We start from the raw sequence: 14,762 nt of genomic DNA on the forward strand, positions 1-14,762 counted from the left end.
GGGGGGGGGTTTATGTGCATGTTCTCGGTTATAGGTTTTCTTTCACCGCCGGGAATATTTACGCATCCGGAACACTAAAGAGTGTAGTGTGTACTGTGTTAATAATACTTAAAGAAATGATTTAAAATTAGGAATAAAATACAATAAAAATAGTATTGCTATTTCTTTCTTATGTCTTGGGGCAGGGATTCTTGACGCATGCAAGTTCGAGCACACAAAACTACCAGGTATGTACTTCTAACGGTCCAGTGAGGCTGTACCGTACCTTGATTTGTTTGCCGCGAGCCATGCATCATCGAAGTTCTCATATCGTTTTTTGTCGTCGTCCCCGGCAGTCAAACCTGCATCCTCCGGCGAGCTAAGACTAAGGGTACATAGTAGATCAGACAATACAGGCACAAACAAGGTCAAGGAGGGACCCCTTGAGGCCCTTTTTCTTTTGCCTTCACTGCCTTCACTTCCCACAAGGGGGTTGGCAAGATTGGGGTGGGTGGGCGTGTGGGCAGGTCAGCACCAAAACAGCCAAGTAGGGCCAGACTCAATCAGTGCCCAACAAACAGCAAGGCTACCACGAGTTGATATCCCGTCAAGGGGCTGGGGTCCTTGCAATTCCTCTTTTCCTTTTTGTGTCTTGGTGGGTTTTTCTTTCTGTTTCTGGACCAAAGAGTCCATCTCTTACAGTAAACCCATAATTAAATGAACAGTATGGAAACCACTCCCCCAATCCACTCCAACGGTAGGTAGCATCGCGTCGTTTTTAACTTTTTGTTAATATTGGGGTTTGGTTTTAAATTATTATCTCTTTGCTACTTCGTATGCTGAACTTTGACGCAGTCGCGTCGCGATATCACCTACTTCGCGTAACTTGTCGCGTCTGGGTATGTGGGCTCTCTGTTTCTTCCTTTTTCACCCTGAACAATTCACCGTCGCGTATTGTCCGTGCAGAAAATTTTAATACGCGACCGATAGGCGAGTCCAGGTTTGTACTGATGCATGGTGGCTGCAGCCTATACGGCACACCGATGTGCCATTTACTCCTAGATTTGGCAAACCGGAGAATAAATTCCATGTTTTGTTGGATCCTGCTTGTGACAAAACTTGAACTATCTAGTCTAGCAAAAAAAAAAAAAAAAAAAAAAAAAAAAAAAAAAAAAAAAAAAAAAAAGGGAGTGAGGAAAAGGAGGTGGACAAATAGCCAAGGCACAGGCACACCCACGCAGAAGAAATGTGGCTGGCTGAACACACACACACACACACACACACACATTAAAATGAGAGAGAAAAAAAAAAACAAGTTGTTCATTTTATTCGATAGACGCCAAAGGATTTGCTGCACCCTCGGGCAAGTGGCTCTCTCGCTTGACCGCCTTGGGTTGATGATGATTCGATAATGGCTGGTTATTTTCCCAGAATTGGGATGACGAGCTAGGGAACTTCCGCGACCATGACATGACATGACATGACGTTCAGTAGTCGGCGAGCCGTGCCAATGTAAAATGGGAGTGAGCTGTGTGGTGTTTAATCTCGGGGAATCAAACAAGTAACCTACCAACAGACACAAGGTAATTATATCCTTATTAACAATCCAATTTCTGTCATCATGCATCATGCCGTATCCCTCCTCAGCACGCACTTACTTGTACATCTTATGGAAACACAAAGAGGTGAGCTTGTTAGTACGTTGTGTACTGTAGTACAACCGAGAAGAATTGAACACGCCTGGCAACTCTCAGGTCTTGCCACCTTCAGTCTAGCTTTTGCCATTGACGCAACACAATCTTGTCGTTATTTTTATCCTTGCTTGTGCTCGATGTTATCGTGAGTACGGAGTATGTTCCACAATACTATTAGACACCTGCGACACTACGAGAAAGCAATTGGGGGGGCGTGCCACACGAGTAGAGTAGTGTGTGATGTACTCCGTATTCGTACCTAACATGTATGCCAATCCAAGGTATCTATCTAGTTTTCCCCTGTGCAACCCCTTATGTATACATTAGCACCTCGCACTCGCACACACAAGCTTTATAACAGCTACATGGGTAACTAAGGTAACATAGGTAACTTAGGTACCTAGGTCATAACCATAGAATCGTGTACCCTTCCCATGGCCGCACAGAGATCTGACGTGGTACAGAATGTGTGACGAGCATGATTCCTCCATGTCGGATCTGAACAAATCATCCCCGAGGGATGGAGGAGGCAAGGCGGACCGTAGTTTCCTGGTTGTGCTTCTTGTTTTGATGACGAGCCAATCGCGCAACTTTCCCCTGTTGCGAGAACAATTTTTTTCTTTTTTTTCTGCATAGTGGTAGGTCAAATTCAAGTTTTTCGGGTGCAACGTTGGCTGTGCCTAGGTTGCTATTGGGTAGAGCTTTGAGGACTATAAGCAGGCTACCGAGAGGTGGCGTTTTCTCGGATGTGCAAAGGTCATTTCCGTCGGTGCTTTGCAAATCTGGCCAGCACAGGTGGCGATGATCACGAAGTAATGATATTTATCTCATGTCCGTTGTGCTTGTGCGGAAGAGATGCCTGTTGTTTCGCGGTGATCATCTGTCCAAAGGGAGGAAAGGGGATACCAATATATAAGTTATTGTGGCGAGAATAGGGTTTCTGTATTTACCACTATTATGGACAGTCCACTTAAGTGAATGAAACTTCGAATTATATGCTACTACGGAGTATCATTGACTGGAATACTATATGGATATCGAGTATTGGCATTAGTATATTCTTGTCTTTTTATAGCGGCACTTGATGTCACGAACTGTTGATAGATATATCTAGGAAATAATATGTTGCATTGAAAAATAGTTTCTTCATACCATTCCAATGACCCAGAAATCGATGAATATCATATTGAAACAATTGCAGCAACAATTTTATTGTCAAGACTCGTTTATTGTAGGGGAGGTATATGTATAACAATGAACTGCTTGGGCCACTTCAAGGGATAAACTTTGCCTATGGAGCTTTGAGCATAATCAATAGAATATGAGTGCCATTCTGATAGACAAATACGTAAGCTCGGAAAGGCCCAGGTAGGCTCTTTAAAAAAAAAAAATAAGCGTCAACGATACTCGCATCAGTGATTGGGATATACCACGACGTGTATGATGTAGTCTCTGATATCTACCAAGATAGCCTGGATATCGAGACTAATTGCGAGATATATTGACCTGACCATAGATCATTTGCCGTTCCTTAGCCTTGGTACTGATGGCTATTGGCATTGATTGAGTTTATGGTGCTAGCAGCAATACATATCCCTCAGTATACCCCAACCAAAGAGCATCGCACCATTTAAAATAAGAGCCTATCCCGTTCACATCCCAACGAAAAAGCTCACCGCAGGCTTGACCAAAAGTCTGGAAATGTCCAGCATCTGCTCTCGCCAGCATCTGACAGTCACCTTCCTGACCTAGCTATCAATGACAGCAGGCTCGAGGATATAATCGTACCTGTCACATTTATGAATGTAGGCAAGATCACATTCATGAATGTAGGCAAGCTGCATCATCAGGCGGGGCCAGGTCAGCTTCTGACCACTGCCAGGTGCCTCCATCATGTCCCGGGCGAGTCTTGCATGCAACGTCCCGTTCCAGTTCTTAATGCCGCCGATGGCCCACCACAAGACTTCGCGCTCGCGTTCGTCACTGATACGGGATGGAGTAAGCACAAGAAGATTTTAGACTTTCTATCAGCGTATGGAGGAAGGCAGGAGACGAAAGTGTGTTACTGTAAGGGACAGGGAAGTAATATCCTACCGTGGCTTGCGACCCTCGGCCCTGAGATAGCGGTTGCGCAGAAACATGAGACGCTGCTGGTAGGCCTGGAACGTCTTGCGGGTATCCGGCTTGATATTCTGCAGATCTGCCTTTGTACGCTCCAAGTTCCAGGTGGAGAGCCGCGTAAAGACGTCTTGGACGGCCTGGAAGTATCGCGCCGGCTCTTCCTCGCTCGCGTCGAAGCCGTGGAGGACCAACCACTCGTGCATACCCGCCAAAGACTGCGACATGAGCAAGAGGGCCTCGTTGCGCTCCATGCTGCGCTGCTTCTCCTGCTTGGCCTTCATGTTGCTCGCGGCATCAACGCTGCTTTTTGCGTGTGGCTGGTTGGCGTAATCACTCGCGCAACGATGGCATCCCGTGTCAGAAGTTTCTCCGAAGGATAGCGGCTGGGAAACTTCAAAGTAATCGTTTTCGTCGAAAGAGCTCACGGTACAAATGTCAACAGAGATTTCAGGCACCGGGGAGCTGCCATATTCCTCCTCATCTTGACTGGTCTCTTGGTCAGGTTGGACTCCCTCGAGGACGTGAAGCAGCCCTCTGGCAGTGAGTGCCCTGAAGTCAAACCACAGTCAGTTCGCTCTTGTATAATCATGGCAAAGGGCCGGTACAAATGATATGATTTCATTTTACCGTATGACGTTTCTCTTCCACTCATCGAAGTTGTCCTCGCTTTCAAGGGCTGGCACATAAGATATGTGATGCTTATGAACTTCCTGGACAGGAGGCATAGTAAATAGAGTAATATGCGTTAGGGTATAAACGTCGCAGAGATCCAAGATTCGCAAGAGAGCAAGAAATTCAGAAAGATGTTGTCCTGGGTGCCCTAGAGTCAATCTATGATGAATTTACTAAAATGTATGTGGGTATCAGGCTGGGAACGAACAGAAAAGGTTAAAAAAAATAATAATAACGCATCGGTCCAAGAAATGGCAAGGCATTGATTGGCGGAGAAAGGATTCAGCAGCAGCCCAGGCAGCAGACAAACTGAACCGTGAAGTGAAATGAAAGTGACAAAGTGCTACGCAAGGAGCTCGGTTTGTCCGAAACCAAACTCACAATGCGACATGTAGAACTTTTTTGTTGGGCAAAGCCAGACAAGACTACATAAAGTCGCACCAATCTCATTTCTTCCGACGGATGATAATGGCCTGCATTTAAAGTTGCCACTCAAGCATGAGCCTGCTGGTCAATGGAAAATTATTGTGGAAGAAGGTCGTGAGATATAGAATAAAGGAAAAGTACTCTATGTCTATCGCTTCTTAGACCCCTTTCCTCCCTTACCACCACCGCCACCACCTCCACTCGCACCGCCCGTCATCATAATCTTGACCTTGCCAGCAAAAACGCAATTCATGGCTTCCTCAGGTTTCAGGCTTTTGATGAGAGCTATTTCGCGTGGCCACATACGCTCAGTATCAGCTGCTTGCTCATCCATGACACCCTTCTTGGTTGATACGTTTTTCCACGCTTCGAGGATCTCCTTGATAGCCTAAAAAAGCCCATGTCATGTTAGTATTGAAGCTGTAAGGGACAATGAGATTCGAACATCATATCTCGTACCTTTCCTTTCTTCTGTGCGCCGGGCTGAAGCTTGACCTTGTACTTGATCTTGCCCATAGCCGCATACGGCGCACAGATGGGGATGGCCTCAAGGATCTCATCGCCAGGTAAAGGGTTGCCGACCAATGTCTCCAAAGCACCAAAGTCGTATGAGGCACCCGAAATGTCCCCGTCATCTTCACCCATCATTTGCTTTGCGCGTGCCTCTTCGTGCTCGGCAGCTTCCTTCTGCTGTCGCCTGTGCTGCTCCCGGCGTCGTTCCCTTGCAGCCTCCAGAGCCGCCGCCTCTTCCGCCTTGGCTTTGGCCTCAGCCTCGCGCTTCAGCCTACCTGCAGTGGCGCCCAGGAGCGTCTCGGCAGCGATACGATCCTCCTCAGTTTGGTCTTTGTATTTCTGTGCTATCTTTTTGGCCTTTCCACGCTGGCCTCGTTTCGGCTGGCCTTTCTTTTGCTGAGGAGTAGACGTTCCAGTCGAAGACAAGGCAGGAGTAGCTGACCCAGGACGATTACTGTCTCGTTCCTCAGTTTCTTCCGCAACGCTCTCTGACTTCCCGTTGCCGTCCAGATTCACTCCGTTATCATCGACGGAATCAGGTGTCCCTGCATCGCCTTCAGTGACATCCAGCTTTGCCATGGTGTTTGTGGGTACTGCGGCGTTGTATTCGTTGTCTGAATCACCACCATCTCCGCTCTCTCTGGATTGCAAAGGATTGGCCCTAGCGAGGTTTGCGTCATCATCTGCCTCAGCGCCCTCGTCATCACTCCCTGAATCTTGGTCGGCTGTTTGCGTTGGCATGTTGTTCTCAAGAGGATTCGTGTTGGCATTTTCAACGGAGGCGGTCCCAATTTCGACTGGATCATACACACGGTGTTGTTTTGCATGCTTAGCCTTGCTCTCCTCGCTGATCCTGAAGAGAAGGCCAAATCCAATGACAAGGGTTGCCGGAGGCAGCTCGTTTTTCTTTCCCTTAATCATGAAACTGCCCGCAGGTAAGAATTCTCCGGTTGGAGCAGCTTTCGAGACTTGGTCGGCATTGACCCAGTACGCTCCCATCGCCGCCTTTCCATCCCATGCATTGGAGGCGCATACGGTTAGCTGACCAGCCTGTGACAACGTCGATGGTGGTATAGGAGCCTCAGGAGTCCTCGGGTTGTTCTTGATCACTACATTAGGGGCGCCGTTCAAGTCTGCATGAACATAAACGTCACCGCGACTAAGATGTCGGCGATAAATCATCTCGTTTTGCTGAGCATCTCGACCACCCAAGACCAGGTACCCATCCGAAGATATAAACCACAAATACTTTTCGAACCACATCTGGTGGCGAATTGGCTGTATGACTGGCTTCTCTTGTTTCAACCCTTTCTGTAGTTCTCGCGTGATTTTTTGCGTGGCACTCTTAAGAGCAAGGGAAGATTGCTGAATAGTCTTCTCTCGTTTCTCAGCTGCACTGCGCTTTTGGTCGTAATACTCTCCCGCATTACTCCAGGGCGACAAGTTGAGTTTAATATCCACCTCCAGCTCTCGCTTCGACGGTTGTGATTTCGCCTCGGCCTCATCGTCATCGTCGGATACGGTTGAGTCTGTCTCGTAGCCTTCTTCGACACCATCCTTGGAATCGTCCTCTTCCTCTTCGCCAATGCGCAAAGTGATGGTGTTATTGGCGAGGTCCATGGGTAGCTTGATTATGGCAGCAACTGGGTTGTTCCGCTTCTGCTCCCTCTCAACCAACTTATTGATGTCAACCCAATCCATACCATTTTCAAGGAGGCCAATGACAGCGTCCATGGCCTCCTGAACCCTCTCCACGTTAGCCTCGATTGCTGCAGCCTTGCGGAAATTGAGCAGTTGGCTTTCTTCCAGCCCCTCTATACGCTTTGCCTGCTCCTCTCGCGCGGCGTCCAATTTCCTCTTGGCGGCTGCTTCCCTTTCTGTCAATCTGGACTCGAGCTTTTGACCTTCGAGGGATGAAAAGAACTCGTCGACAGTCTTGTTGAAGCCCTCAAACTCGAGGATAATATTGTTGGGGTCGCTGGAGAACTGTTTGGGCAAAAATGGTTGAAAGTCCTCATATATCAGGTCCTTGCTCGATCCAGGAACAAATGGCTTTACAACGGCCCCTTCTGAACCCTGGTCTTCGCTTTGGACACTTGCAGCCCCATCTTTGGCCTTAGCTATGATGTAACCTGTGATCTGAGCCGAGCTCGTAATGGCAACCAGAATCTTCCGCGCCTCCTCAAGCGCTTCGAACAGCGCATCAAAAGTATCATCGTTTTGTAGTATGTCGGCGGCTTGTGCCCCGGCGTCAAAGTTGGTGGATCGAAAGGCATGGTCGACAACTATTGGCGGAAGCTCTGTGATTATAGTAGCAAGGCCCCTCCTCAGGTCAGCGCCAGACTTTCGTCCTTTTCTTGTGGCACCGGATGCATTAGCTGCCTTCTCGGCTGTCTTGGTGAGGGCATCACGGAGACGTTGCTTAGTGAACTCGGGAATGCCGCCATGATTTTGTCTGTTGTCGAGGGAGTAGGTAAGCCCGATGCGCTGGGGTTCTTGACCCTCTCCTTCCTTGACGTTGCGCAGAATAGCCAAAATCTTCAGTTCGTTGTCTGTGAGTATGACATTGCCGCCGGCGAAGAACTCCAGAAATAGCCGATATTGACCGTCGCTGAACTGGAACTCAATAATTCTATCGGTACCAATCTGGGAAACAGATGTAAGACGGCGGGTCTTGAGAAACTTTCTTAGCCGGGCGACGAAAGGGGACGGTGCTGGCTATAAAACAAGACGAGACGGTTAGCTGCATGATTATGATTTATCTGTGAGGGTCTCTGGGGCGGGGGGTTGGTGTCTTGGGTGGGCAAGCATACTGCGGTGGTCCGCGCAAAGTCTGTCAAGTGGCAACGAAAACCCGAGTCGATGATGAGTTGCGCCTTTTGGTCCGGCTTTGCAAATTTGAGCAGGAGGATTTTGGAAGAGAGATCGTAAATGTTACTCAGTCGTAGACCAGGAAGTTGAGCGTGTAGCTCTTGCGATATGGCCTGCGCAAATCGCGGGGTTAGCTTTTCTTCTCAGCTGAGGCCGGAGCTAGGGTGAACAACACTGGGGGTCCGGGAGAAGACAACATGCCTTGCAATCAACGGAAGAAAATCTTTGCTTCATTTTAATAATACAGCTGCGTCTTTTTGATAAGTAAATTTAAAAGTACTGCGATAATGGAGGGACAACATCCAACAAGCACGACGCTGGTGACGGCTCTGAACTACGTTGTAATGTACTGCCTACTAATTGCTATCCATGCGGGGAGTCATGATGGGTCATAATCGCGCCGCATCCGGCACTGACGACATCAAACAACCAACCTCAACTGCTGGCAAGAGCATAGCTTGGAGTTAGTGGGGCGCTTTCTTCCTTAATCAGCCACTGTGGCGAGTTCGTAGAGTTCCTTTCAATCGTACCGTTGTTATTGTGGACGAAGGTACGGAGTACCTAAGTTCCATCGAAGCCTAAATAGTTCTAGCAGTCAGTCCATGCATAGAACTGAGTGGACACTAGACAAACCAGACGCAATCTATCCTGTAATTAAAATCCCCATTCTTCGTCGTCTCTGGCCGCAATTAGTAAAAAAACGTAAATAAAATTCATTTGCCTGCCCTGACTTGTCTGAACATGCTCCGTGCAGTACAGAGTTGCACATCCCAGGGTCCCCGCCCAGGAAAAAGGGGATTAGGAGATAGCCAGGGACAATCGACGATTTCCCCGTTGCAGACCAGACCAAGAAAGGCTAGGTAGGCCTGTACGAGCCTGCCAGCGAAATCTGCCACCTGCAGCCTAGCAAAACAAATCAACGCCACAGCAGCAACACAGACTTTTGTTTTTGACGCGATCCACCTGTCAACTAAGCTCGCCGGGCGATGTCAAATTCTTATAGCAACTCGACACTAATTATCCTCTAAGATGGAAATTGCGGGACAGCCCGGCGCCGGCCCCAGAGACATGTAAAATTTCACAAGCTTTCGAAAATCGGCATTCGTGTTCATGGTACGCCGCGGCTCAGACTCCCCCATACAAGGCGGGTGAAAGAAAGCATTGGATCTGAAGCAGCAGGTTACCCGGACCTTGGCGAGGAGGGTTGTCGTGGTGACAGGGTAGCAGAAAAGCAATTGACTCGCCCCACTCACACACAGCTGGCTGAGCTCGAGCCAAGTAATCCGTAACGCGAATCTTCTCGCCCCGTCCTTCAAGGGCAGAAAAAAAAAAAAAACGCTCGTACGAGGTCTTGATGGTCTCGGGATATTGTGTCAATATTTGCGTCGACCATCAGAGATTTCAATTGGGTTCGTCGGCTTGTCAATTGGCTGCATAGGTCTTGTCAATGGCTTGAACTTACAGCTACATAGATCTTCAGTGTCGAAACAGAGTAGCTGAGCGTTGGTGGGTTGGAGATGGCGGGTACTGGGCTGCAGAGCTGCCGGTGCGGAGCCAATTGGAGCATCCTTTCCGTGCAATTGGCGCCCCAACCTCGTTTCGATGAGGGTCTTACCTGGATAATCGACGCGAGCTGGATACCGACCGCCTCCGGTTGCCTGGTGGCTACCTGGCACTTGGCACAGAATGAATGCACCTTGGGTGGTTAAGCGCTAGGTCCTTTAGTAGTTGGGCACTTGGGAGCCCGGCGGTGACGGGAGCAAACAGGGTTGTATGTGATGGATGGGGTGGCAGATCCAATTAAAGGACATCAACAACTCCACTCAAGTAAACAAAAACCCCTGCTCTCTCCTCTGCCACGCAAACAACTGGCGTGCACAAATAGCAAGCCCACAGCTCAGACCGCCCCCTGAATTTTTCTCTTCCTTCGACATCTCCATCTGCTCCAAAAGCCCAAAAACTTCATCTCCTCTTCCCCCCTTTCAAAGAAGACAAAGTTGTAGAAGAAGACGCATACATAAGCGTTTCTTCTCCCCTTCTGTTACCCCGACTTCTTTTCAGAAAAGAAGCCAGAGTAATCTTCTTGTCTTCCTTTCTGTGGAAAGGTTGAGAGGAAGGAGACTCTCGCGTCTGAAAAGTCGTCACCCTGGATTTTGAAGCCAGAGTCCCGGTTCCTTTCAGCATCTTCCCGAGTTCATACCGGGAGGCAGACCAAGACAAGCCGGCTGCGGCTACCACCACCACCCAGCACACCCACGAGGAAGTAGAGATCAAGATCCCCCAGAAGCCCGGACGGGAAGGTCATTACTCTTCGTCGAATTTTACTGTGAACGCTGCCGATCGTCCCGTTCGCCACGAGGAGCATCGTCACGAAGAGCAGATCCGTATCAGCCGTGAAGAGGATTACCGCCGTCCCGGTTACCGTCACGAGGAGCACCGCCACGAGGAGCGCATCTACGCATACCCTCAGCACAGGTACGTTGTTTCACAAAGATAAACACCCCTCTGCGGAGTGTTGCTTTTGCTCCTGCACATTGGCCTTGGCAACCAGCAATCTAACCTCGCATCCGCCCTATTTATCCAGACCCTCCACTGCTACCTTCCAGGACACTCGCGTCGAGATCGACCGTACCCACCGCCCTCACGCCTCTGCCATTGACAACATTGAGCGCGAGTACCGTGCCCGTTGCCAACCTCAGTATCAAGAGGAGACCAACACTAGGATCACCGTCGACCAAGCCGAGCACAAGCACCACCACCACCACCATCACCACGAGCACAAGCGTCCGGTTTTCCGCCAGGACGTTCACATCGAGGAGACCGTAGAGATCCCCCGTACCCGTAAATCCACCAACAACAACACCAAGATGGGTTACTACGAAGACGGTGAGTTTGTTTCTAATCCGTTTTTTTTTTCTCAATCAACTGCCCTTCCCTCTAACACCATTCCTTCACTCTCCCCTTAGACCACCACCACCACCACCACCGTCACTCTATCCGTGACAAGTTCCACAGGATGGCTGACCGTATTGCGCACCCAGACCGTGAGACCATCGAGATCTCGGAGAGCCGAGTCTCGCGCGGTGGCTCCCGTGGCCCCCGCTCCCGCGGTGGCGACTATGCCCCCAACACTGTGTCTATCCCCTGCCACCACATCCGCCTGGGCGACATCCTGATGCTCCAGGGCAGGCCCTGCCAGGTCATCCGCATCTCGACCTCGGCTGCCACCGGCCAGCACCGCTACCTTGGTGTCGACCTCTTCACCAAGGAGCTCCGAGAGGAGTCGTCCTCCATCTCGAACCCTTCGCCCAGCGTGGTCGTCCAGACCATGTGCGGCCCCGTGTTCAAGCAGTACCGTGTCCTTGACATGTCCGCTGGCCACAGTAAGTTTCAACCCGTCACTTGGCTCAATTCTTTCACATAGACGTGGCCTCTAACCAATTAATCTTTAGTCGTTGCCATGACCGAGACCGGTGATGTCAAGCAGAACCTGCCCGTCAGCGAGCAGTCCAACCTCTACGAGCGCCTCCAGCGCGCTTTCGAGTCTGGCCGTGGCAGCGTCCGTGCCCTCGTCGTTAGCGACAACGGCCGTGAGCTTGTCTGCGACATGGCTGTCCTTCATGGCAGCAGGCTGTAGATCCACTCTAGCTGCCAACCTAGATAGATGTCTTTTTGCTGGCTTAATATGTGTAGGATGTCGGGACGCTACTTTTCTAGATACTCTATGCCTTGAATTGGACCAAAGTTTATCTAGTAATCAAATTGGATAGGTAGCGTTGTGTTAATAAACGGTTGATGATATACGAAAACGTTCGCTTTGCTTCCCTGATGCTGATGATGAATACGGATAGGGATGGGATACTCAATAGAATCGGCTTAGACAACGCACATCCTAGACACTATGCCAGCACCTTGAATTGTATGGTACCTTGGACCACGCGATCCTTGTTTTGACCTCACCTGATTGCCAGCGTGATAGGCCGATAATTCCCCCCACACTAAGGGGAGCTTGGGAATGGAGGTTCACGTGTGTTCTTTGATGCGGGGAAGCTCCTTCCTTGCGCACCTTGATAAGCTCCGAAACACTGCCGCTTCCACCAATCCAGGATAGTTCAGACCAGACGTTGTCTCGACTGGCTTTCTCGCCACTTCAATTTCCTAACAATAACATCCTCCCACCATTGTGCTCAACTGTTGTTTGTCTTTCTGTCTTTTCCTGCCTCTTCATCATCACAGTAGCTAAGTGTTATAGTAGCTAAGGGGTCTCCTTTACAGCTACACTGAGCTCTGTCCATCATGGGTGCTGAACAATCAAAGCTACCTGGCGAACAGCAACGCGAGAAGGTGCTAGCTCGCAGATCTCGCAACGACCTCGACCTGCTCAGCTTTGATGATGATTGTGTGCATGTCGACGAGAAGCAAATAGGTGGTGGCCCTCAGCTCGCCCGAGATGCGGAGGATTTGCCTATTTCCCAGATGGCGGACTGGCAAAGCTCCATTCTCGCAGATCCGAAGAATAGGTACGTACCAAGAAGCAGACTTTAGCGGCTCGTCACCAATTCAAATGTACGGAGAACTTATGCCAAGCAATAAGATTAGCTGACGAATATGTGTACCCGTAATTAGACTCGCCCTTACTGCACTGTCTGCATACCAGCCTAAGGAGCTGCTACTGAACCGCCGGCTTACAAGCAACGACCTCCACGTCTTCAACCTCAAGGTTCCATTTGAGGGCGGCCCTATAACGAACCAGAGGAGCTCCGGGAGATGTTGGCTCTTTGCATCCACAAACGTCTTCCGCGTGGCAATCATGCAAAAGTACAAACTTGATGCATTTGAGTTGTCTCAGAACTACCTCTTCTTCTGGGATAAACTGGAGAAGAGCAACTATTTTCTCGAACAGGTTTTGGACACAGCAGACATGGATCTCGACTCTCGTTTAGTGCAAACTCTGGTCCAAGCTCCCTTGAGCGATGGAGGGCAGTGGGATATGGTCGTGAACCTTGTGAACAAGTACGGCCTGGTTCCTCAGATTCTTTACCCCGACAGTTTCAATGCAACTTCGTCCTCGACGATCAACAGCATTGTATACAGCAAGCTGCGCGAGTATGCCTTGATCCTCCGCAAGATGATGCGCTCTCCCAAGACGACCGCCGAGCAGCTCTCGCACACCAAGGTCAAGATGGTCAAGGACATTTACACGGTGCTGACGCTCACGCTCGGCCCTCCACCCTCGGCTACGGAAAAGTTCACGTGGACCTTTGCAGACAAGAACGGCAAGGCCCGCGAGGTTCAGACCACGCCGCTTGAGTTCGCCAAGGACATCTATAGTGCCGAGTTCCGCGTGACGCATTCGACCATCACGAACATGGTGTCGCTGGTGAACGACCCTCGCAACGACTACATGAGCTTGCTGACAGTCGACCGGCTCGGCAATGTCGTGGGAGGCCGTGGTATCACTTACATTAACGTAGCCATGGACAAACTCAAGTCGGCATGCGTGGCCATGTTGAAGGCCGGTCAGCCAGTATTTTTCGGCTGCGACGTTGGCAAGTTCAGCAACACAGCCCTTGGAGTGATGGATCTTGATCTCATCGACTATGAGCTCGGCTTCAACGTTGGGGTGCTTGGAATGTCCAAGGCCGACAGGTTGCGGACCGGTGAGAGTGCCATGACCCACGCAATGGTTCTCACGGCGGTGCACATCGACGAAAAGACTGGCAAGACAGTGAGGTGGCGTGTCCAGAACAGCTGGGGCGAGGCCGCCGGCGAAAAGGGCTGGTTCGTTATGAAGGATTCGTGGATGGACGAGTTTGTGTACCAGGCAGTCGTCGATGTCCAAGTCCTATCGAAGGAGGTTAAGGATGTGCTCAAACAGAAGCCAGTTGAGCTTCCGCTGTGGGATCCTATGGGAGCACTGGCCTGATTTCCCGGTGATACCCGACTCTCCAAGCTTTCTTTATTCTTGTTCTTTTTTTATGGATTCCGTCGTATTAGATCGCGACTTAGTTGCGTTTCTTATTTATGGTTTTGATATGGGGCGTGGGTCATTATGAATTTGGCTTTTGGATATGTTTTGGATTGTTTCTTATGAACTTAACAATGACAGATGTTATATCCTTTCTCCGTAATACTCGTAGGTGGAACTATTGTGTGTGTGTGTGTGTGTGTGTGTGTGTGTAACCTGTCTTGCTACCATACCAGCGTTTCCTTTTATCCTTGATACAAATCCTGATTTTCTAATATTCTTCAAGTCTTTGGGGGGATTTGGTTGCTGCCTGCACACAAGGCTTGAGCATGGCTTTACTACAGGTAAGCAAGGCAGATAAATGATGATTCACTTCTGTGTACGGAAGACTCGGACGCTGACCACGCCCGCAGCACCCTACAAATGGCCAGATGTCAGAGATAGATGTTCACATAATATTTTATATGCCGAGATCGGAAGAATCCGATCGATAAAACGGAGCAGCGCACAGACATTGG

The 14,762-nt window shown here is 49.7% G+C and overlaps 6 protein-coding genes across 6 annotated transcripts; 4 read left to right on the plus strand and 2 right to left on the minus strand.

Moving 5' to 3' along the window:
* Positions 1–736: 736 nt before the first annotated feature.
* PgNI_10704 (uncharacterized protein) lies at positions 737–1,124 on the plus strand. Its single transcript, XM_031130677.1, has 2 exons — positions 737–878; positions 1,007–1,124. The coding sequence occupies exons 1-2, from the start codon at positions 816–818 to the stop codon at positions 1,100–1,102; spliced, it is 159 nt and encodes a 52-aa protein (XP_030979508.1). The 5' UTR covers positions 737–815; the 3' UTR covers positions 1,103–1,124.
* A 2,297-nt stretch (positions 1,125–3,421) lies between these two features.
* Positions 3,422–4,519, minus strand: PgNI_10705 (uncharacterized protein; the record flags this gene model as incomplete). Its single annotated transcript, XM_031130678.1, has 3 exons — positions 3,422–3,656; positions 3,768–4,343; positions 4,422–4,519. 3 exons carry the CDS (start codon positions 4,517–4,519, stop codon positions 3,422–3,424), a joined length of 909 nt encoding a protein of 302 aa, XP_030979507.1.
* Positions 4,520–5,040: 521 nt separating this feature from the next.
* Positions 5,041–8,510, minus strand: PgNI_10706 (uncharacterized protein; the record flags this gene model as incomplete). Its single annotated transcript, XM_031130679.1, has 4 exons — positions 5,041–5,280; positions 5,352–8,123; positions 8,219–8,389; positions 8,490–8,510. The coding sequence occupies 4 exons, from the start codon at positions 8,508–8,510 to the stop codon at positions 5,041–5,043; spliced, it is 3,204 nt and encodes a 1,067-aa protein (XP_030979510.1).
* A 1,120-nt stretch (positions 8,511–9,630) lies between these two features.
* Positions 9,631–9,882, plus strand: PgNI_10707 (uncharacterized protein; the record flags this gene model as incomplete). The annotated part of the gene is made up of 2 exons (XM_031130680.1): positions 9,631–9,685; positions 9,749–9,882. 2 exons carry the CDS (start codon positions 9,631–9,633, stop codon positions 9,880–9,882), a joined length of 189 nt encoding a protein of 62 aa, XP_030979509.1.
* Positions 9,883–10,058: 176 nt separating this feature from the next.
* Positions 10,059–12,085, plus strand: PgNI_10708 (uncharacterized protein; the record flags this gene model as incomplete). Its single annotated transcript, XM_031130681.1, has 5 exons — positions 10,059–10,149; positions 10,415–10,751; positions 10,861–11,162; positions 11,243–11,659; positions 11,729–12,085. 5 exons carry the CDS (start codon positions 10,059–10,061, stop codon positions 11,911–11,913), a joined length of 1,332 nt encoding a protein of 443 aa, XP_030979512.1. The 3' UTR covers positions 11,914–12,085.
* A 278-nt stretch (positions 12,086–12,363) lies between these two features.
* Positions 12,364–14,407, plus strand: PgNI_10709 (uncharacterized protein). Its single transcript, XM_031130682.1, has 2 exons — positions 12,364–12,796; positions 12,903–14,407. Exons 1-2 carry the CDS (start codon positions 12,573–12,575, stop codon positions 14,200–14,202), a joined length of 1,524 nt encoding a protein of 507 aa, XP_030979511.1. The 5' UTR covers positions 12,364–12,572; the 3' UTR covers positions 14,203–14,407.
* The last annotated feature ends 355 nt before the right edge of the window (positions 14,408–14,762 follow it).

The sequence above is a fragment of the Pyricularia grisea genome, chromosome VII (genome assembly GCF_004355905.1).
Source record: "Pyricularia grisea strain NI907 chromosome VII, whole genome shotgun sequence".
Classification (NCBI taxonomy): domain Eukaryota; kingdom Fungi; phylum Ascomycota; class Sordariomycetes; order Magnaporthales; family Pyriculariaceae; genus Pyricularia; species Pyricularia grisea.

Coding starts and splice junctions, on each gene's coding strand:
- PgNI_10704 (XM_031130677.1), top strand. CDS start 816: ATGCTGAACTTTGACGCAGTCGCGTCGCGATATCACCTACTTCGCGTA. Junction 879..1,006: donor GCGTAACTTGTCGCGTCTGG/GTATGTGGGCTC, acceptor TGGTGGCTGCAG/CCTATACGGCACACCGATGT.
- PgNI_10709 (XM_031130682.1), top strand. CDS start 12,573: ATGGGTGCTGAACAATCAAAGCTACCTGGCGAACAGCAACGCGAGAAG. Junction 12,797..12,902: donor CTCGCAGATCCGAAGAATAG/GTACGTACCAAG, acceptor ACCCGTAATTAG/ACTCGCCCTTACTGCACTGT.